The sequence below is a fragment of the Falco peregrinus genome, chromosome 6 (assembly GCF_023634155.1).
Source record: "Falco peregrinus isolate bFalPer1 chromosome 6, bFalPer1.pri, whole genome shotgun sequence".
In the NCBI taxonomy this organism is placed as follows: Eukaryota; Metazoa; Chordata; class Aves; order Falconiformes; family Falconidae; genus Falco; species Falco peregrinus.
Window position 1 is genome coordinate 64,397,003 of NC_073726.1, and position 23,824 is coordinate 64,420,826.

The window sequence follows — 23,824 nt, forward strand, 5'->3', positions numbered from 1 at the left end:
TCAGATAGCTGTTGGGTTTTATGGGAGAGCTTTTATTGCCATCTACTGGTTTTAACAGGCAGTTTGCTCTACTGCAACATCCTTTCTAAGAACCATTTGGAAAATGTTTGCTTACTGAGAAAATATTTTGAAGAGATTGTTTCAGAATATTCCTTAGGCAAGCTTATCTTTGGCATGATATCAGACGAGTCTGTTTGTAGTTAGCGATGTTGGCATGCCAAGCTTTATGAAAGGGGGTTCACTTAAACATCTGGAACCTGACGCACCCATAAACACACTCCAACACATGCTTCACTTCGCAGGAAATCAGCTCTAGGAACACACAGAGGGTTTTGTACGTGTGCTGTGCAGTGGGTAGGTGTGCATGTATTTCGAAAACTGGAGTTACCAACATTTCTTTCTAATTTCAACTTTCGAACTGTGTAATATTGAACAGGACTTGAGTAAAAACTTTCTCTGAATTAGTTCTTCAGAATTTCTAATTGCTCCAAAGCCCAGAAAAAATCAGCAGGAGAGCTTGAAACTTAGAGGCTTCATTAAATTAAGTCTGAATCAAGTCATTGAGAAGGTGAGATTAGTTTTTTTCTAAATACAGTTATGAAAATGAAAGGCCTGGTTCTGTGTCTTTCTCAAGCAAGACGCCCATTGAACCCATAATCCCCTAATAAGATCTCTAGGATAAGTATCTAATTTCTCTAAACTCCAAAGCCTTTTATATATTTTCTGTCTATTCAGTATGAAATTCCTAAGAGCTAGATTTTCAGTTCTTTTTTTGAGGCATCCATGCTGCCTGAAAGTCACTGCCAGGCTGCCGTACAGCTCAGATCTGCAGAATGTCTATTTTTCATCAGATGAACTAGGTGTTTGCACAAGCACTCCCAGACCCTGCGGATTTGGGGAGCTCAAAGTGAAGATGATCAGCAGTGACATTATTCAGATTGTTTGAACTCACTTCACTCATTTTGATTGAAAGAAATAGAAAGATGACCTGGCAGTGGTAAGCATTTCAGTTGGTACACAAGTGTCTATGGCCTTGCAGCCACAAGTAAACAAAAGCTCCTCACACAAAGCTTAAATCTTGAAGGAATAGCTGGAAAAAAGGTGTAGCAGCAACAGAAGGCTTTTTTTTTTTAAACTAATTTGATGATTTTAAACTGTGTATCGTATACTGAAGTAAGCTGACAGAGTTGTAGGGCATTTATTTTTCTTTTCCGTACAGCTCTCATGTTCATTCCTGGGATACATAGCCTGGCCATCCTCCTAGTGGCCATTGTTTGCAATCTTAACCAAAGCCTTTGTACTTAACAGTTCCTGTTTTTTGTCTTTGTTCTTCTCTCACAGCTACAAGCCCCCAGTGTGAAAGGCTTTGATTTTGCTAAGCAGCATCTGGGCCAGCACAATAAAGATGATGTCCTGATTATCCATGAGCCAGCTCCTTTACCGGGACCTATTAAGGATACTACCCCATCTGAAAATGGAGATGTGCCCAGCCCCAAATCCAAGACTTCCTCAAAACCTTCAAAGACTGTTCGACACAGAGGGAGGTCAGTTCACAGAGATAAACTGTAGTAGATGATAATTTATTAATCACTGGTGATTAGTTATATTTTTAGAGCAATTTCAGTGGAAAGAACTGTTCCATAGCTCTGCAACTTGCATTTTCTAGTGGGCCGTCAAGGGTTATGCCTTGCTGCTCATACAAGGTTCTGAGAATTTGGTGTCCATTTTTCTCTAAAAGGCAACATGCTCATTTGAGAGGGGTATTTAAGACACTGCTAGGTTGGCTGGAGTCAAGTCATTGCATGTATAGTGAAAACACTTGAGTCTGTGTTTTCTGATGCATTCTCTTTGTAGTGATCTTTAGCTGCTAAGGCAATGGCTTACTAAGGCTACTAAGAGCAAATGAAAACCATTGACAAATAACAGTGTTTTTCAATAATATTAATAGTGATCAATAGTTGTATGCTAAGTGGCATTTTCCAGAAATAAGCAGTCTCATGCATCTTCCCTTAATTTTGAAGAGTGTGTTTATCGGTGGTTATCTGGTTGCTCTCATAGAAAACCAGCTTTGGTCAAGAAAAGGAATGATAATTTACAGCTGTGCAAGTGGAGAAGTGTCTGTCAGCCATCAACAGTGATTTCCTAACCTTTTCCAACAATCAAATTATGTGATTGTGTCTTGCTGGAAAGGACTATGTTTGTAGGATAGGCGCCGTAACAGAGCTATGCAGTAAAAAAGGATCTGTGCATTAAAAAAAAAAAAAAAAAAAAGATGAGTGGGAAGGTGACAGGTGGGGAAGAAATGGAGCCCTGAGGAGTGTTATGATAAGTCTCAAACAGCTCCTTACTGTGGACCTCCTCTGTGCTGCACTTCCCAGTAATTCTTCCTCTGCCTCATATTTTTGCACTCCTTTATCTCCAACTCTGCATCCCGTGTTCTTTTACCGATGTGCTATTGCACAGTGGGAGAAAAAAGAACAACAAGGGCAGAGTTGAATGGGCTTAGAAAGAAACTAAAAGTGGTTCTGACTGAACTGCAAGTCTCTGACACAACTTGGTCCTCTGCTCAGCCTTCTGTGCTTCCTCTAAAGCCCTAGTTGTCCTAAGAACCTGGATTTGTTTTCCCCACCTGGGCTTCATTCAGCTCAGGTTCCACCTTCCCAAATGCTAAAGCCTGTCTTCCTAAACTCCCTGTAGGCCTTGCAAGTAGTCGACTTCCAGTGGTACAGTGGAAGGTGGGCAAAACTGGAAAACAGTGGAAGAAAAATTAGCTAACTCACTTTGGTATAGCTTAAATAAATTAAAACAAGTTAATATAAATCAGAAGGATGAGTGTTTCTGTGTTTCTTTTAAAAAGTTCAAAAGTGGCCTCAAACAGAGGTGATACGGGGGGGGGGGGGAAGGTATCTATGTTCACATGCACATAAGTATAAGAAGGAAATTTAAACTTGAGGCTGTCACTGTATTTCATCTAGAATAGTTCAGAAAATGAAGCAGGAAGAATTTTCAGAAGCCAACATTTTAATGCTTCCCCTGAAGACAGTAATGAATCATTGATCAAATTTGGAACAAAGATATTTCTTTTTTTTAATAGCATCTAAATTCAAACACTTCAAAATGTTTTCAAAAGAGAATTTCCATCTTCTCCCTCATCCTCACTGAAGAGTAAATCTCCCTTTAGGCTTAACTATGGAGATGTTACCATCATCTCCTTAACATGCTGACATGCCCATGTCAGCTTGAGATATAAAACGTTTACTCCCTGAGGCAGAAGTTGAAATGTGAAGTGATGGCATAGTGTGTTATGTTGGTTTTAGCTGTTTTCTGTTTTGTGAGGAAATACAGAACTCGGTTCATCACAATGCAATTCAGGACTGTATGTTGCATGCCAGGAAATATGGTGGTGATGTAAGTACACATTGTGTATCTGTAAAAAAACAACAAACAAGAAAAACAACTGAGTTCAGAAAGCACAACATTTCTAGGCTTCTGCTGAGAGCTGGACCTGTTGTTTTGGCTTGAGAGGATACAACTGCATATTCCTCAGCATTTATAAAGACTGACTGATGTTGACACAGCACTATCTATGTTTTATAATTTGCTTAATGATAATTCAGATAGGCTGAGGAAAGAGTATGAAACAATACAAAGCCCAGTGAGGTGAAACAAAGTCAGTAGTAGATCTGGAAACAGAACTCCAGCCTTATGCTCTGCTGAACCAAGGCAAAGGTGATGGAGATGATAGCTCTGTCCCCCTTTTCTGCCTTAGAAAAAAGATGCAATGGTGCAGATCTGTAAGGTAATTGAGAATGATTTCTCCTTTTTTCCCTGCTATTTTCTTTTTTTGTTGTTGTTGTTGAGGTGTGACTTATTAGTATTACAGTCCTGGAGAAAAGAATGAAAGACAGAGTTCAATTAGCAGTGCATTGTTCAGGGAGGAGAAGGGGAGTTGAATTCAGAGTATTGCCTGCTGCAAGGAATAGGTGTGACTTTCAGTGAACTTGGCTGGCTAGATATAGTTATCTTAGTCTTTGTGCTCTGGACAGGTTGACATTTAGCCAGGAGCCTCAGTAACTAGTTCAGATATCCATCTAGCCCAAGCAAATCTTGTACTTAATAAGGTTAATGCACAGACATGTGCACACTTCCAGTGATTAACTCCCTGTGGGAATAGAATATGAATGTTCACAAGACAAAATGGTCACTAGAGACGCTATCACAGAGGCTGATCCTATATGAAAAGACAGACTTTGGTGTCAGCTGGGCAGTGGTGTATGCCCTATGTTTTTGTGATTTTTATACTATGAATAATTTTACAGCTGAGGTATTCTGTTGGGGAAAATCACAGTATTTCTTTATATTTTTCCGTAATTGCCCACCAAAACTACAAACACTGAGATTGTAATTTGTAGGTAACAACGGTTTTTAAGAATCTCATGACTGCATGGGATAAATACATAAAAGTAGTATTTTTGAATGGCCCTATGTTTAACTAGTCTGGAAAATATTCACACGGACTTGTAGTGTTAGCAAGAGAACAACAAATTAGCAAGTCTGAATATTAGACTTAATTACCTACATGGGTTTCTTAGTTCTAATATAATACTTTTCGTCTGAAAAGTAAACTGCTCCTTACAAATGCAGAGTTTTTTCTGGAAGTGTATTTTAAAGGAAAGGTTAGCTAATAATCTTGTCACATGTGAATCCTGTTGCAGTTTTCACATGCAACAACAGTAACATCATGGAAATTAATATCTAACTATGATAATTTATTATAAATTTACTTATAAACAGAGGAAAATTTTAGCAGTCTTTGCAAGATCTCAGCACAGGATTCTTTGTGTGTGAGAACTGTGCCCCTTTGCAAACTTATGTTACATGTTGGTTTGTTTTTTTTGTTTGTGTCAGAGTTTCGCCATCAGATGCTGACTCCACAGCAAGTGAACAATCCAGTGGGAGAGAGACAGGAGAAGAAACCGCAAGACCATCAACTGTTGCAAATGATGGCAAACCACGCAGAGCAGTGAAGAAGGGTTTGTTACTTTGGTTTTTTCCTTGTGTGCACTAGCAGTGCTTTACTCAGGTTGAAGAGTTACTCTAGTGCTGTAGCTTTTTCTGAACTCGTTTGCTGTTAATTTTTCTGGTTTGTGTCACAGAAAATTGTCTCTCCTTTCTGTTTTAGTTCTGTTGAAACTGAAGATCTACACATTCTTTTCATTCCAGCAAGCTTTTGAAACTAATGGCTTAGCAGGAATGAATCTTCCCTCCCTTTCCCTCCTACGCTTCCCCCACCCCACCCCCAGCAAACCTTTCCATCTAGGCCTAATTGCGGCTCTTGTGGTAGCAATCTTGCAGACAGTTACATGGGCAGTAGAGGTCACAGCAGGACTTGATACAGCATGGAACTGTAACTTTAAAAAATGAGATTAAAAAAATGGAGACCACAGAAGTAAAAGTTTTGCAAGTAAGTTCTGATTCAGATATCAAAATGCTTTTGTGATTATAGTTTAGAGAGATGAAAATCCAGCACTAATGTGTTAATAACAGTGAATTTGTTGTTTTTAAAGAACAGTCTTCCTTCCAGTTTAAAGTGCCACCGATTGTCTTGGAGGTGCCCTGACATATATTTCTTTCCTCATTGAAAAGTTGATAAAACACTGCAAACCCATGTTCATTTTTAATTAAAAAAATTTGTTCAGATTATTTTGCTGTTTAAAAGCGTCCTTTCTGAGAGCCATTTGGGTTTAGATGGCAGATTGCTTGCTCCTTGCTTGAGGTTTTAGTTACCAGATCTTTGCCTTAAATCACAATAGTTGTCTTAGAAAAAATTCTGATACTGAATATATTGTAGAGAAGTTTGTGATATCCCCAGATGTTCTTAATACACATGGCCTTGATGGCAGCAGAAACTGAGAAAGAGAAAATATCTGCCATGTTGTGAGCAGTCTTTTCAGTATATTGAATGTTTTTCCACATTGTCCGTGAAATATCAGCTAAGATGTAAGGATGACTACGGAGGAATGCAGTGCCAGTGAAATTCAGATCATAGCAGACAGATGTTCAGGTTTTGCTTATGTTGAAGAAATGAGATTGAGGAATACATAAGATAGTTTATATAAACCACTAGCTCTTGGGTGCCTAAACAGCAAGTTAGATAATGTATGATTCTTAAACTTTCATAATGTGGACTACTCCTGGAAGGGCAAGGGTGATGGATCAGGCTTTCCTCTGTAACAAACATGTAAAAAAACCCCACAGGATCTGCTAACGTGAAAGTTATACTTCCTAATAATTCAGCAGTCAGTGTATGCTGTATGTAGTTTCCACATTTTACAAAAACAAGATACTGTGCTGATGCTATGTAAGTTTTCAGTGCCTTAGGTTTGCTTTAAGGACCAGAAATCTACCAAAGTAAATACACAAGAAAACGATAATGCTATGACAGAGCTCATCTCATGATGGTTTATGAGTTGCTCCAACCTCTCTGACTTCAATTCTGCCCTGATTTAGTGTTCTCCCATTTCTTGCCTGGGAACTCCATTTTTGTCTCTTCATTTTCCATCTAGCTTAAAATTTTATGTGAGGTTTAACATGTCCTTGTGGTGTAGAAGTGTTAAGTATTGCTGCATCTAAATTATCTGGCAAAAGCAGCAAGGCTATTGTGTAAAATATGTCCTTTTTACCTGCCATGCCCTTACTAAATCAAATATACTATTTTTTCAGCATTTGGTGCCTCTAGTTTGATAATCATAGGGACTATTTTTACCATTCAGAATTGGAGGTACTGTCTGCGGAGAGCTGTCTTATCTGTTGAATGGCAGATTCAGCTCCTTTTTTTTGTTCAGCTGAGACTTGGTGGTTTGAGCCAAGTTCATGCATTTAATTCAGAAGTAAATACAATTGTCTAACCACTCTGTTTTTTCCAGTTGTCATTCCAGCTGAATTATTTGTAATAATTACTGTGTTGTCTCTTCTTTTTTCTTTATGTTGTCAGGAGCAAACAGAGTGGGTAAGTAACCAGAGCTGATAGTTGAGTACAAATATGAATAGAGGTGCTGGGTTAGCTGCAATTATATCTTAGGATGGAGAGGTTTGTCTTCTGTGTCTAATTGCTTTTGAGCTATTGAAGTATAAAAAATTCTCAGTACCACAAATTATAGTCATCCAATTTAGGCATATTTTTCTAATTTCCTCCCAATTCTTTCAAATTGTTGGGGAAAAAAATCACTGTGAAAGAAGCAAAACTGAGGCAGCTGTTGGTCCTCAAGCTAGCTTTGTATAAACAAGTTAGAGATACTGTTAGAGTTAATGTCTTCACTGGAAGGCTGAGGCAAACACAAGCTACCTGCAAAGGAGCATAAATATCTTCTCATGAACTAATATTTTTCCGGTTGGGACTGAGGCACAGCAAAGATGGGGCAGGAGAAAGCTGATGCTGGTTTTGATAATGCATACCGTATCTAGTGATAAATTAAGGATTGTCCCCTCCAACAACAGTTTCCATTTTATAATGGTAGAGAAGGATGGATACAGCTATGATGCCTTCCATTGTTCGGTTTGTGCAAAGTAACAACTAATGAGAGTCATCAGCTGCATTCTAGGGATGTAATCTACTGGGATACAAAGAAACTGTGAAATTTATCTGCCCCTGCATACTCTGGCATGATTCAGGTACTAGTGGATCAGTGGAAAATTCCCAGTGACTTTACCTGATTTTAGGTTAGGCTTTATGTACCTTGGTTGCCCTGCCTCTTGTTTTTATTTCAAGAGGATGCAGGAAGCAGTAGCCTTCCTCTGTCTCCAGTTGTATTGTTTTTCATATGAAATCATAGCTTCCTGTAGAGCAATTAATTTTTTGACATATCAGTTCAATTAGTAGTTTAAAACAGGGGAACAGTGATGCACATCGATCCTGACATGTGACCAATACAAACTAGTTGATTAAACGTGTTTTGTCCAATATTTGGGTGTTCATTCCTCTCCATTATTTTTCAGCCTCAGCTGTCTAGTCTGAGATCAAAATTTCATTCATATAGTACCATCTGAGAGCTTTAGAAGATGGTCTTCTAACCACAGACAATAGTGTAACGTAAGAACTTTGAAATGAGATACCATTCTTATTCACTCAGTGAAAACTTCTAAAGCAGCGCATTCATGTGTGGAGATGGAAACAGTTTCTCCTTTGTGTGTGTACAGCACTGTGCCGTTCCCGACTTTCTTATCTACTACCATCTTGGTTTGTATTCATAGACATATTCAGTGTATGCACACAGAGAGGATTTAAAGGTCAGATGCAGCTTATGGGGTTTTTTTGTGGGTACGTGCATGCGTCTTTTCTGCAAAAGTGTAACATACAATGTTACTCCAAAGCCTTACCAAAATTTTACAGTGGGACTTTTGGACAGTTCTACAAAATTAATTTAAGAACATTTTGACTAGGAGGCTGCTGCCAAGCATTTGTTTATATGTGCAGAAGGAAAGGTTATGGATGAAATTATAAAGATTCAGAGTCAATGCTCTGCAGAATTGTATATAATGGATCTTGCTAACCAAGTAATATGAAAATAACCTTAAACTTTTATGTTGGAGGTCAGTGAGCTTTGAAAACTGCTATTAGACTGGACAGGTTGGAAAAGAATTACTGATGTGTGGGGAGAACAGGAAAGATTGATGCAGAAGTTCAGATTTCCATTGTGCTATGGGATCGCTTTGAGGGATTCACACTAACTACGTAATATATCTCATGCCCCTCTCTGTGAGAGGCAATGTTTGCATGCTTCTAAGAAATGCTTGAAGATGGGGCTGTGAAGGTGACAAACGGTAAAGGTCATATAAATAGCTACAGAAGAGAGATAGATATACTTAATTTAGGCTCTGTGTCTTGCAGAACATTTGGGACACTGAAATCTTGAGTTGAACTGTTTACCTTCTTTTTAAGGACGCGTACAGAAAAGTCACATTTATAAATGATGCATACCATTTGCAAATGTGTACATTTGACAATGCATTGATCAAGTTTGAGAAATATGAAAAATAAGAATTTTGCTTAACTTGTGGCCAGATCGCTTTCCAGCCCAAAAGTAATATGCTGTGAATATAATAGTGTACCATTCCTTCCCTCTCCTGCTCCCTTTTTTGTGCTAAAAGAGGGAACCAAAGGAGCAAGTCATCTACTGTGATCTTCTCCAGGAGATAGCATTCACTCCTCTTCTGAACCCTATACTTCATTACCAGCATGCATTGCAAATGGATCAGAGCAGTGGTTATTTTCTTTTCCTTCTTGTCTGTTGAAGTGGGATCAGATTGATCAGTTGATTCTGTATTGGAATCTGATCTGATTCCCTTTCCTATTTGAATCTGAGAACCACAGCCCATTATTAGAATTCTGTGCAATGTTGTGGGACTGTGTCCCTCTGCACTGTTGTTTTCCTCCGTAAGAAGAGACATATCTTAATCTCTTATTGCTTATATTTCATGGTGAAAAGCAGTTTGAGAATTTGTGACATTACCATGTGGACAAGACAAAAGAATATTTTGCAAGTCTTCAATAGTTTCTGTAAGCCTAATCCACATAATGGTTCCTGTTGTAGGCCTAGCTCCAGCAAAAAAATACTTCAGTATGTGCTTAACTACAAACCACTGGGGTGATCTTACAGAATTCAAGTCTTTTGAAGGAGATGACCCATTTCTCTTGAAGTCATTAGCTCTTGACAGGACCAGGGCCGCATCTTCCATGTGTATTGGTTTCCATAATGTCTTTTGTTGATCATGTTTGAGTTGATTTGACATCTTCAACAAATCACAACATGGCAATATCTGTGCAACTTGCTTATTACTATGTGAATGGTTTATCCTGTCACAAAGAAGAAAGCTGCTTTAAAAGCTTTAATTGGTAAAATGTGTAAAACTCTTAACGTTTTGTGTGGATTTCGAAGGGTTGTGGGTTTTTTTTGTTCATATATCATCCTTTGTGTCATTCAAGAACTTTGTTGTGCAGTGAGACATCTTTTATTGCTCTTTGAACCTCCATTTGAGGAATTTGCATCTCCTTAAGAACTGATAAGAGGAACCATTAGCAGTATGTAGTTGAAAGGCTTTTTATGGAGTAAAGTAGATGGAGGTTTTGGGGTTTTGTAAATGCCAAGAGCTTGATTTGCAGGAGTAAGGAATGACAGCTCACCTTCTGGAAATATAATGGAAAAATGTTTATAATTTGCAAACCACTGGGTAAACTTGTACACTAAATGTGATTAGCTGGAAGGCCTGTAGGGTAAGTTAAAGACAGATGGAAAACATGACATGGTCTTGTCGCATAGCATCTGTAGAGCTTAACATTTGACTGAGGCAAACCTAGCAGCAATACTATACTCCGTATTTGTTCTGGTGATTTAGGACCTCCTCAGACCAGCAGTGGAAACGAGCAGCACTCCTCAGCCTCTATCTTTGAACATGTGGATAGGATGTCACGTTCCTCAGATGCCAGCAGACGGGTCCCAAGCAAGATCCAGCTGATTGCCATGCAGCCAATGGCAGCGCCTCCGGTTCAGAACTCGGTGCTTTCTGATCGAGTAGCAGAGACTAACAAAATTAATAAAGAGGTATGTTTAAAGTGCTTTGAATATTTGTGGAGGTCCATATGCCCAGCCAAGAGGGAAAAGTATCCAGTTTCTTGTTTTCGGGAGTTCCTTATTAGTTTCTGAGGAATTGAATTTTGACAAGTTACAAGAGTAGTTCTCTTTCTGTCTGGAGACATAATCTGACCTGTTTTTAAAAGATATCTAAATGAAAACTTAGAGAGGAGCAGATTTGATGATCAGAATACCTTGTGTTACCGTCCTTTTGCTAGTCAACTAGACAAGTTATGAAAGTTATGTTAATTAATGTGTGAGAATTGGAGCATCTGGACCACCTTGGTTTTCATTCTACACTGTTCTTTTGACTTTTCAGCAATTCAGGATGCGGGTTATACAAACAAGTTATCTGAAGATATTCTGGGGTGTGAATTCGCAGCACATTCATTGCTTTCAGTTTGTGATGTGTTTATCTGACAGTAAACATAAAGAAGCTTCCTGCTTTATCTGAGGCTCATGTTACTGTAAGCAGAATAGGAGCATGCCTGGGGCGTTAGGATAGAAAGTCATGCACCGTAAAACCACATCATACACTGCCCGACAGTGTTATGTGCTTGCATCCTGGTTTTGTACTGGCGCCTTCTCATAATTGAGTGGAATATTACTGAAACCTTTAATTTAAGATACTGTGTTTCTGAGTACCTGATGGAAGAGCGGTAAATACACGTATCTAGTCTACATAGGCGAGAGGGGCCATAAAACAGAAATCTAACTATAAATGTAAAGAGTAAGTCTGTCTTGTGTCCCTTGTATGTTTTGGGGGGATTTTGGTGAGACAGTACACAAAAATCAATTTTTATTTGGGTTTTAATCCACTGCTTCAGATGTGTTCTAGAACTAGCCCAGCAAAGGCAAAACAGTCATTGCTACCTGATCTGGTGCCCGACTGTTTTGCATTGGTAAGAGTGATTTCAGTGAATATTCAGTGGTGTTATGACAGCTTTCCCAGATAATGAGATGCACTCCAGGGAATCTGGAAAAGAAGATGGGAGAGAGGCATGAGTACTCAGCCTGCAAGAAGATGTAGAGCTGGTAATGCCATGTTCCTCTAGGGACCTGGGCCCTTGTATTGCTGTTACATTTCTGCATAGCTTATGGCAGCCTCTCATACTCGGCAGAGGCACCAGGTTATGAGCTCAATTAGATCATTAAGTTTTCTTCTTATCTGATGAAGGTCGTTAAAGGGAATGGGTGGTGGATTTCAGCACTGTTGTTCAAATGTATTTCTGTTTGACGAGCAAAGGTAGATATAGTCTGTACTGGTTAGTCTTATTTTTTTAGAGCAGTGTCACTTCTGGCAGACAGCTGGAGTTTTTTGTGTTCCTCCTGCCTTTGTTAACAAACTGCCATGTCTCTCAAATTGCATCTGCTGTGCTGGCAATTGTATTGTGTATAATATTACATCTACCTGGGGAGACAATGAGGATACTGCAAAATATCCAAGAATGAAAGTGTGCTTACAAATTGTGTGACTTATTTTAATCCTTCAGAGGGAGGTAGCGGCGGGCTGGGAAGTGAGGAGGAGAGGTTTACAGAAGAGCAGCAAAAATTCTTTTTCCAAAAACTACAAATGAAAAATGCAGTTGGTTTTCTTTTTTTCCACCCCACCCCCCCATCCCTCTTTAAGATACAAACAGCCCTGAGGCATAAATCTGAGATTGAGCATCACCGCAATAAGATTCGCCTTCGTGCCAAGCGCAAAGGGCACTATGAATTTCCAGTGGTGGATGATGTGGTGGTGGTTGACTCCAAAGAACAGCACAGAATATATCGCAAGGCGCAGATGCAGATTGACAAGATCTTGGACCCTGGAGGCAGTGTGCCTACTGTCTTCATAGAGCCCAGGAAGAGGTAGGGATTTCAAAGCTGGGGAAGTACAAGATTTTTTTTCAGTCAGCATCCAAAGTACATCAAATATGTACTTCTGAATTTTCAGAGCTTAAAATAATTTTGATCACTAGGTGAATTTGAGTTATCTATGTGAAAAGGTTTGGTTTGTTTAAAACATTTTTATTTCTTTCAGTATATGCCAATATGTTTTGTTTTCAAATTATTCTTTTACAAGTTCTCAGTGGTGAATTCTCAGTGAACAAACCCAAATGTATGAAGACTGTCTTAAAACAATTCAGTATTTGCTCTGCCATTTGTTTGAATAATTCTTGTGATAGAGAAGGATCAAAATTGCAATATAAGCACTAACAAAGATACATGGAAAATACAGACTGCAAGTAATAATATTTTTATGAAGGGGGAAAAGATGCAAAATAAGGAAACCCTTGAAAACTTAAAAAGCATGAAGATTCTGAATTTTAAAAGCAAATCCACAACTCGAGACAACCTTCTATGTATTCCCCCGGGGAATGAGGCACATTTGGCAGCCTCACAGATCTGCCTTCCTGGCCTTGTATTTTCAGAGAAAGTCTTCCCTGGGCTCTGTTTAGGGCTTAGGAATACTGGCATTTTGTTCCCGGAGCACTGGTACCCTGTGACTGTTTCCACACTGATAGAAAGTAGCTTTTTTCCATCTACGTAAGTTCCTCAGCTGGCTAGTAGAGATAAACCCAACATGCCAAGCGTGAAGCCTTGTTGGCAGTGTCACAAAAGCACAGCATGGTCAGGGTTGGAAGGGACCTCTGCAGATCATCTGGTCCAACCCCCTGCTAAAGCAGGCTCACCCACAGCAGGTTGCACAGTCACATCCAGGCAGGTTTTGAATGTCTCCAGAGAAGGAGACCCCACAGCCTCTCTGCGCAGCCTGTTCTGGTGGTGTGTTACCCTCAAGGTAAAGAAGTTTTTCCTCATATTCAGATGGAAATTCCTGTGTTGAAATTTGTGCCTGTTGCCCCTTGCCCTGTCACTGGGCACCACTGAAAAGAGCGTGGCCCCATCCTCCTGGAACTCGCCCTTAAGATATTAGTAGACACTGATAGGATCCCCTCAGCCTTCTCCTCTCCAGGCTCCACAGGCCCAGCTCTCTCAGCCTTTCCCCACGAGGGAGATGCTCCAGTCCCCCAATTACCTTGGCAGCCCTCTGCTGGACCCTCCCCAGCAGTTCCCTGTCTCCCTTGAACTGGGGAGCCCAGCACTGGGCACAGCACTCCAGGTGCGGCCCCACCAGGGCAGAGCAGAGGGGCAGGATCACCTCCCTCACCTGCTGGCCATGCTCCTCCTGATGCACCCCGGGGTCCCACTGGCCACCTTGGGCACACGGGCACACGGCTGGCTCGTGGGCAACTTGCTGTCCACCAGGACTCCCAGGTCCTTCTCCGCAGAGCTTCTTGCCAGCAGGTCAGCCCCCATCCTGTCATCTGTTCTGGTACTGCAGATGTGTCAAACATTGGTCTGGGAGGTCTGGAGAGGCCCTGGGTGGGGGCTGGGGCATGGGCAACTTTGAAAGATTAATGTAAGAGAGGTGACAGTGGGGGGAGTTTGAGGGAGGAATGGGACAGTTAGGAGAGCTGCCAATGAGCGAGTTGTTAGGAGAAGCTTGAGGAGAGTGATTCAAGGCTAACTAATGGGACTGGCATGAAAAACTGGGAAAGGGAACAGGAAACTGGGATAAGTCAAGGATGACTTGGAGGGAATGGGCAGAGTTCAACCTTGAGTGTAATGAAGAGAAAAACTGCAAAAAAAATGTGATTACCTTTGTCTTGTTTTTTTTTTTCTTTCTGCTTTTTGTTTTCTTCCTGTTAAGTTCTCGTGCAAAACGTTCTCCTAAGCAACGTCGTCGACATCAGATAAATGGGAGTCCAATTGATGCAGAAAAGGACAGGTTAATCACAACTGACAGTGATGGGACATACAAAAGACCTCCAGGAGTCAATAATTCTGCATATATTGTATGTATGTCTCTTGAATGACAGGAGTTTTCTGATAATATTAATGACCTTTGTGACATTGGGAAGTTTTTTGGCCTTCTATGGTCTGTATAGCTAGTTTGGCACATGTAGTTGGCATGTAAATCAAAGTGAAACAATGATTTCCTTGGGAGTCTGTCAGTGTTAAGCAGTAATATTCTGCCAAGTATTCCTTGATAGTAAAGATGCCAAGGACCAAACCCTTGTTTTCATTAATGCCGCTGTATTATGCACATGAAAGTGCGCTCGGCATGTTTCACAATATCTTGAACATAGTTTCACTCTAGTCCAATTTGCTGGATGTTATGTATTTGTTACAGGAAATGTCATCCTTTGCTCTCACAGAGTGGAAGGCTCGGTTCCTTTCATGAGAAATTTTCTCATCTTTATAATGTGGGAATTAATTATTAATGAAAAAGAAACATGTCTTTGTACTACAGTAACTTGAAACAATTCTAGTACAATGTCTTGAAAATTAATTTTGTTTTCTGCCTAAAAAAGGCAAAGACACTGGAAAATGCTTCTGTTCAATCATATCCATGTGTCAAACTGTATTTAGGTATCTTTAACCACTTCTAAGCAGACTTTATTAAGCTTAATGCTAGTATTTGAAACCCCTGGACAGTTTTCATCTTGAAAGGTGGTTTAATAGTTTTAAAGATTTTCACCATTAGCTGTATATGCAGTCAGGTGACCACAGTGTCAATTTCTGCTGTTTCTCTCTGCCTTCAAACAAGAGTGTGATGATTTTAATGTTATGCTGCAGCAGAATGAATTATCATCTGAAGGTTTTTAATTAAGACATGTCACACAGCAAGCTCAGCCCTTTGGGCATCTGTAGCAAAACAGTACTCAGAATGCTAAGTTCCTGATAAAATAGAGGCTTTTGCATCTTTCTGACTGATTTTGCAGTCTGCAGCAATGGTAAGAATGAGCTTTGATAATAGGTCTGCTGCTGTAAAGCTCTTTTAATTTCCTGTTACTGATGAACAGGAAGCCCATGTGGTAAGATCCTAGGTAGTAATTGTGACGTATGCCTTCGATATTGCTGTTATGAAGCTCTTACGTGAATCCCATTCAGGTGGTGCACCCAAGTTCAAGTTCCGTGCAGGTAACCACTTAGTTGCTTTACAGCTCCCTTTGTGTGTTTTTCTAGGAGGCAATAATTGTTTAATATTACTACTGATGTGGTCAATTGTAAGCTGCAGACTGAAATAATTTCTTGGAACTGCAAAAGCTGCAGAGAATTCAAAGATGTAGACAGAGCTGATTGTCTTTTTCTGGGTGGGGTGAATGCTCTATGTATGACTTCATTATGTGTTTGCAAACCACAAGATTTCTGTTATAGCTGAGTAACTCCTGCGCAAAGCTCCGCTGCCTTATCTGAGATCAGAGTCTTTCAGATCACACTGAATGAAGTATTTGAACTGCTGGTGTTGTGTATGTGCATGCAGAAGTGGGCAGGGTAAGGGGCAGGTTTTGTCCGGCACTGGGACTTGGGCCATTTATCTCGTTGTGGTTCTGGCAAAGATGATGTTGCTCAGACATAAGGCCCACAGAGACTTGGAAGCTGGCTGGTTAGATCCACTCTGTGGCTTCCCTTCACCTTCTTTCTGTTTCCTCCAGTCTGATCCAGACTTGCCTCCTGAACCTCAGACATCATCTTCAGCTGATCTGGGAAAGTTCCCTGGCTTGCCTTCCCACCCAGTCTCCCAGTACATCCCACCTCAGCCATCCATTGAAGAGGCTCGGCAAACCATGCACTCGCTGCTGGATGATGCTTTTGCGCTGGTGGCTCCCAGCAGCCAAGCAGCCAATTCCACAGCCATTGCACCACCTGGGGTCTCTGCAGGACAGCCGGTAAACAACACTCCTGCTCGAGCAGAGAGGGGAGCTACGTGTACCCAGTGGGGATCACATTATTGTCCAAGTCAGGCAGTAAACAACCCATTTAATGTGAGCGATGCAATTTAAAAGGCTTTTCTGGTCAGGTAGTTAGCATCAGTTGAGCCGTGGTCACTGTTATGGAGCCCTAGCTGTCAGGACTTACCACAAATGTGGAACAGTTTCTGGAACTAGGAAAAGTCAGAAATGATGGTCACAAGATGGTTGCTTTTTAAGCCATTTGGATTCTTTTCTCATCCCAGCCACAAGATAATATAGGAGTTTCCTCCTTTAGGATAACTTTTCTGTTCTTCTCAGTTATGATCTTCAGCAGATCAGTCTTATGTCCAAGAGTAAAACTTCCTATTTTTTTTTAATGTATGCGCTAGTTCATATTTTGACAGTGAGAAAAGAATGTATTTGACTTGGGCCATATTTTTCAATAGGGTATCCAGATGCTTTCAGGAGGTGAAAGATATGGAAGCAGTATTTCTGTGTATGATTTTTTGCATTTTATGGAGCACTGAGACACATGGATAATATTTTAGGTCGTGTTCCACAGCCATTTAGTACAACTTCCATAATGCCATTGGACTGTTGAGTCTGAGCCCTATGGCCTCTCTGCTGCAGTCTGGTGCTTGTCGAGGTATAAAGAGATTTCCAAATGCAAAGCTTGGTTTGCTGGAAGTTTTAAGCTAAGTAGACATTGGAGCCCTTGATCTTCTGCAAGTGAGAGAAAGTATTTCTGAAATGTTTTTAAGACAAGACTCTGATCAGACAGGAGCGACTGCTAGCCCACTGTAGCGTTGATTCCCAGATCTTGTTGTGCTTCTGGTTTTGTAAAACGAAGCTCTTATGTCTGCAATCAAGTCACACATGCAGGCCTAGTGATCTCTGCCATTCATCACTTAAAAGGCTGACAGTGGACTTCCCAGGGTATGCATTTTGATTTTAATTTGGGTTTTTTCATTATTCTGACAGAGATATGTGGAATTTGGAATGACTCCGCCAACAGCACCAGGTCTCCTACCAAGGTAGCTTTTCACTGATAGAATTATCATTTATTATTTTCCTTGCAATTCCTCCAAAGTTCTTACTGGCACTGCTATATTATTATTCAAAGTACTGTGTAAATGAGAAGTAACAGGAGTCCAGATCCAGCCTGTATAATTTATTTATGTAGCATGAATGACATATGCATGCTGTGTGGAATCCAAGCCTCCATTTAAAAGAAATGTGTTTCTAGCCCCTTGGCTGTAGAGATATCCTTCCAAATATTGAGTAAACCACTGAGTTCCAGCTTTTAGAGAGCCTGAAACAGTTACTCAGATGCATGTAATTCTCCCAGTACTCTTGCTTTCATCTTGTTTCTGTAGCCTCAGGGCAACACTCACTCGCAAAAGCTTTCAGATGACGAACACATTCGTTCTATTTTTAACCAAGTTGAGAATACATTACAGAGCATGGTGACCCTCACGGAGAGAGTCTGCCTTACAGGGGTTTTATTATAAAATCAGGGGGCAAGAACAAACTTTCCATCTTCTCCTGGCCTTGCTGCGGGAGAATCATGTAAAGAGAAGAAAACAGTTGTCCAGGTAACTGCTATTTCCACATTTGGTGTGTGTGTTTTAAACTACACGTGAAGTTGGACTCTTGAGTCTTGGTACCCACTGTGGTTGGACTTGTCTCACCCCCTCCAAGCTGCTGCAGCCAAGGTGCTAAAAGGGTGGCTTCGTGCTGCTCTTTTTTAAAGCTCACCATGTGAGATGAAATACCACTGGTATCCACATCATTCATTAGACTTCACCTAAAGTCTTCACTGCCTTGGAAACTTGGCGGTAAAATGGATCTGAAGAACTTTCTTTTATCTGTTGTTCTGCAACCTGATTTTGAAAGGACCAACTAGAAAAGGAAGAGTCTAAGCACATTTTCTTACTTAGGTCTTGGCTTGAAGGTGACAGTTTCAGTGTGAGTGGAGCATATGTGAAATAGCACGCAGTATGACGTGCAGTATATTTTTTGTAATTTAAGTTACCTTGAAGATTATGAGCTGTGAGACTGCCAGCACAAAGCATAACCAATTGTTTGTTATTGAGGATTTTCTCTTTGTTGGCCTGTTGTGGATTCAGGGAAAATGTGATAATTCAATCATGAGTGCTGTAACCCATGTTAATACAGCTGAGCAAGGTAGTGTCTTCGCAACATATTTTTTGCTCAAAAGTTTATCAACCTTTGGCATAGGCACTCTGGATTTCTGTAAGTTACAGATTAATGGCATCATTATTAATAGTTCAAATGCTTGCTTTGCCAGTACCGGCAGATAAAATTTAAAGGAATTCTTCCTGTTAAGGTCAACAACTGTTGTAACTTTATTTAAAGTAGGTTTCCTAAAGCTTGATCAATAGAAAACAAGGAAGATTTGTCATGGTTGTGGAGTAGGGGTTATGCTCAAATTCAGAAGATAATGATAAACAAATTGTTAGAAACAGTGCACCAGTTAGAGGAAGGAAAAATGACCAGAGTTCAGTATAATTAGGTGGCATGTATCAACGTCATAGTCCATTGGCTTAAATATCCAATGTATAGAATAATAGTTGGGTGACCATACTGTTCCCTTCTCTGTACAAATGCAGTCAGAATCTTTAATGGAGTGGAACCAACCTGGGTTAAAAAAAAAAAATAATGAAGTGTAACCTAGGTCACGTAACAGCTAGGCAAACATAAAAGCACAATGAACAGCTCTTACCAGAAAATGAATATTGCGTCATGCAACAGAGATAGAGATACTTAGCCATAGTGGATTAGTGGTGTAAAATTGATTTTTGAGGCAGTATCTCCCCACTTGGTTAAGTGGAGATTAATAATTTTTTTGAACGTGCCAAGATAAATTGAAGGTTGGGTCTCAGTCTGGAAATAGGAAGGAGCACTTGGAACGCCTGTATGATACAGATTCGAGCTATATCCCATTTTCAAACTGCTCTCCAAATTTAAAGAGTAGCTGTATTTGACTATTATAAAGAAGATTGAGAAAAGAAGGTGATGAGTTATTAAAAGTACACCTTACAAGTAAAAACCCATCAGCAATAAAGAATATACTTCCTGTCCTGTGAAAAATTGGCACAAAAATAATATATTTAGGGGGGTAATGTTGAGAAAATATCTTCTTTAGACATCAAAAAAGTGTAGTAATTTTTCAGCTACAGCATTCCAGCTCAGTACTGCAGGTATAAATGGCCAGATGATTACATCCTTTACTGGTTACAGTGATTAACATAACAGAAGGGATGTTGTTAAACATTACCTACCTGTTCAAGCATTTGTTTTAACTAGCTTTTATATCTGGTTGGAAATGTTTTCCTTTGGATCTGCTGACTGGAAAGGTGGTATTATATGTAAGGGAGCTAGGGAAATTTGGCTCTTCCACAATGTGATTGTTGCTGCCTAAACCCCTTACACATCCTCCATTTGATACTGTATGCCAAATAGCTAGTACTTTAATTTACAGTTACTTGTTTGTGCTTTATTAGGCTCTTATTTAGCTTTATTAGGCTATTTATTATTATGTCAACTTTCCTTTCTATCTGGCTGTCATACAGAGCTGGTTAGTTTTCCAAATAAAACATAAATCAAGAGTAGTTTGAATTAGATGCAGTCAAGGAATTTTCCTGTAAAACAAAAGGGTGTAAAATTGAGGTTTTGAGGAATAGGATAGGTTGTGGTCCTTAGCCTAGAAGGGTTTAAATGCCATTGTGGTAAAAAGCATATAAAACTCATCCCCAGTCCTCTGTGTAATTGCATGTGCCTGACTTAGGATGTTTGTCTCACTTTTTGCTTTCTTTATACTCACCAGTGAGAGGCTCCTGCAGAAAACGATTTAGTGAACCTAATCTTTTGGTTTGAATGCCTCTTGAGAAGCATGTCTCTCATCTTTGATCATACCTGGAGTCTGAGAGAGACTAACCCAAGCACCTGAAGTTTGGGCATCCACACCTCCACCATATTGACAGGAATCAATAATCCTTGAAAACTCAGCTGCCATCAGTCTTCTAAAATACCATCTCTCCATGCCAGGCTTAAGATATATTAGTAGGAAGCATAGGAAAAGCAGCATTTCCATCTCTACTCCCGTGTTGTGAAGGAATTACAGGGTTTCTTTTAGAAGTCCCATTACCTTGGCACAATTAACAAAGTTAGATGGATGACAGTTTCTGTTGTTAAGTCTTTACAGTAAATATGTGGCAACAGCTACCAGTGCCAGCCTGATTTACAGGAAATGTTAATTTTAGTATACATTGAATCCCTTCATATGTGCTAATGACAACTTTGAGTAGTTTGATGAATCTTAGAGGAAAGTTTTGAATATTTCCTGAAAAATTATTAGGGTCCTTGTTCATGAAATACGCATGCAATGAAGTTTGTATGATTTGATTTACACCAAAACTGTGTGCCCAGAAACTCTTTGAGTAAGAGTCAGAATTGTTGCTGAGGTAAGCAGCTGCAACACTACTGAAGTCTTATTTTTCTTTTATTTTCTTTTTTTCATTGAAGATATTTTTTTCCTGAAGGGGAAAACAAGATTCATGGCCTTTTTTCTGTGCTTTGAGGAGGCTGCAACATATGAAAAAATGTGTAAAATTTTGTTAGGCTTTCTCCCATTCCTGTGCAGTGCTGCAGTGCAGGCCTTGAAGGAGGAATATATTCCTCAGATGTAATTATTTTCTTGAACCTTTAAGATTAAAATGTGTATTAAGAGGCATCATAAAGAGTTCTTTTATGAGGTACACCTGTGTTACTGTTTCTAATTAGGAAATTCACTTATTGTAATCTTGAGTCCTTACTTTTCCACAGGCAGAACTTTGGGCCAGGCTTTCTTCAACCTGCAGAGTTAATGCATCCAGACCAGCAACCACCTGAGGTTCAGTATTCCTCCAGAGGGATATACGCAGAGGAAATGCCATCAGTGGCACGGCCACGACCAGTTGGAAGCACTGCAGGTACGCTTCACTTAAGTTGAATATGCAGTAAAATAACTGATCCTCTTGCGTATCTACTCTTACACTGAGGTCACCATTAAGATGTCATTTTTCTTCAGCTGCTACACTTGAAAGGTGGTCCTTGTCTTCACTGCCAAAAAAAAGTGATCACAAAATGAAGTTAACTTTACATCCCTAGGACCTTGCAGGAAAAGGCAGTGCTTTGCCACCTTTTTAGTATCTTACAAGCATTGGTTATTACACAGCATATTTGCAAAAAAACCCATTCTCTAAAGAATGGAAAATTACTTAATTGTTTTAGAGCATACAGTGTATGCTAACTTTCCACTGCCGAATATTTCTTGTGTGCTAAATGAGCTGAATGCATCCCAAATCAGCCTGCTAAGTAACAATTTTTTTAAATACTTCTATGCATCTTTATGTCTCATTTCTTTTCTGGAAATGTATGCCTGAAAGCAGAATATTTTAGCTTCTGATGGTATTGTCTATTGCTGCTGTCCCCTATGAAATCACCTTCCCTGATTCAGTTGTGAGATAATTTCCATAATGCTAATCAATGCTATCATGAATAAGATTCTAACATCACGTGGCAATTAAGCAGCAAACAGTGATTCTAAGAATAAAAGATTCTATTGTTATGCAAATTCAATAGTTAATTTTCTCCTAGAGAAATTTTTTCTTTCTGGGGAGTTGAAAAAGACTGGAAATATGATCATATACTCATGTCAGAGGCCTAGTTTTGATAGCTGCCATCGTCTTCCTGTACATGTTAAATGAATGAGGACGACAGGGATGTAGTGATTGTTGCAGTTTGATGATTATTTTATTGTCTGATTCACACTGTTCTCTAAATGTTCGTGTATATTCTGGCTTAAAGTTTGGAGGCAGTTCAGATGGTTAGTTCCTGCCCTTCAGCATAATTACCTGCAAATACCAAACTTCTCAAATACTGGGATTTTTTGAGAGGAAAATTGGACAGTTGGGGCACTTTCCTTCATGTAAATCACACTGGTTTTGTCTTTTCCTCCCTGTTTTGACATACACACACAGTTGTCTCTTATTTATCTGTGGATTTATTAAATGTATTCCATTTCTAAAGAATAATAAAACATAATAATAACAATAATAATAAAATAAATTGTGTTTTCCTGTGGGAAGAAATTCAGGGAAAAGGAAAGCTGGCATGTTATTACATGTCTCTTGCAATCAATGGTGGTGGCTATCCTTGCATGTGTTTGAAAGCAGTGGGAGGGGAGGGAAGGGAGGAGGTTAGCTTTCAGGCTGAAAGGAGATACAGTGTGTTCTGACCTTCTCATTAGTCAACGACAGCATAGTTTAATATTTAACCACAAAGCAAAGCTGAAAGACCCATATTCTTACATAGTCATGTATTTTATTCTTCTGAGAGATGGAATAGAAAGCAGTCTGGAGAGTTAGGGTCTTGCCAGTGTGATGCAAATAAGGTGTACCACAGGAGCAAATGTCTTCTCTTTGCTGCTGCGTAATTTACATGAAAGCATTGTCAGGGCTTTCGGTAAACGCTGTTTGGAAAGGGCTGGCATGTTTTCGGAATGAAGTGTAGTCCATGTCTGAGATGCATGTATCTCAACCTCTTCTTTCAGTGCAGTGGCAATGAAAAGGATCACACTCCAATGAACTGCAGAAAATTAACTTTTCCTTCCTTATTCTACACTGACAGCCTTCTTTCTGCTGATTTTTTTATTAATTGCACAGAAACAGAGCTCCACTTTCTTCTTGTCTCCTGATCCCAACAAAGTTTTATGTTGTCATTTGTCTGCCCTACAAACTTGACTGTGTATAAAGATGAAAAAACAATATTTGCTTTTAAGGTTCTCAGATACAGCACCTCACTCAGGTGGGAATTGCTAGCAGGATCGGAGGTCAACAAGTGGAGATCCCCTCAGGCAGAGCAGGGCATGGCCAGCCGGGGGGGCCAGGGTGGCCCCAGTACCGTGGAGAGGATGAATATGCTAGGCGAGATGCAGTGAGTACTGTGTTACACATTTGCATAGTTTCTGAAGTAGTGATATGTTCGGGTATTTTTTTTCCTGCATTACTGTTTGGAAATTTTTCCCCCTGGAATACTTTCAGTTGCTTCTCTGACATTCTTTGCTTTGCTCTTCAAACCCTTGTTAGCTCTTCTAACTTTCGCTTGATGTTCTTTCACCTTTGCTTCTCTCTTAACTGCTTTCTCTCACTTTACCCTAACCTTTTTTTTTTCTCACTTGAGGCCTTCACCCATTAATTGCAGTTCACCCAGTTCTGCTTCTGAGCTCCAGCAGAGGTGGATACTACTTTCCATTTTCTTCTTTGAAATATGCCTCTCTGTATTTTGAGATTGAGTTCATTGTACGTAGAAAAAAATAAATTGTCCCGGACTACCGTCCTGCTTTGTATGGGTATAGTTCTTTTGTCTTCTGTATGGGTGTTCAACAGC

General features: G+C 39.8%; 1 protein-coding gene across 4 annotated transcripts in view; it reads left to right on the plus strand.

Moving 5' to 3' along the window:
• The window catches only part of KIAA1549 (KIAA1549 ortholog), a 154,262-nt gene that overhangs the window by 119,933 nt on the left and 10,505 nt on the right, over positions 1–23,824 (plus strand). For 2 of the 4 annotated variants that reach the window (XR_008747813.1, XM_055808427.1), the window contains exons 11-20: positions 1,342–1,544; positions 4,909–5,033; positions 6,995–7,009; positions 10,393–10,598; positions 12,259–12,482; positions 14,326–14,470; positions 16,115–16,348; positions 17,354–17,406; positions 21,221–21,366; positions 23,217–23,371. Coding sequence is in view for 3 of the 4 variants with exons in the window: in XM_055808427.1 (XP_055664402.1) it covers positions 1,342–1,544; positions 4,909–5,033; positions 6,995–7,009; positions 10,393–10,598; positions 12,259–12,482; positions 14,326–14,470; positions 16,115–16,348; positions 17,354–17,406; positions 21,221–21,366; positions 23,217–23,371 (1,506 nt within the window). In the remaining variant the exon portion in view is untranslated. The remainder of the gene's footprint in view (positions 1–1,341; positions 1,545–4,908; positions 5,034–6,994; positions 7,010–10,392; positions 10,599–12,258; positions 12,483–14,325; positions 14,471–16,114; positions 16,349–17,353; positions 17,407–21,220; positions 21,367–23,216; positions 23,372–23,824) is intronic. The other 2 variants (XM_055808429.1, XM_055808428.1) reach the window with 2 other exon arrangements.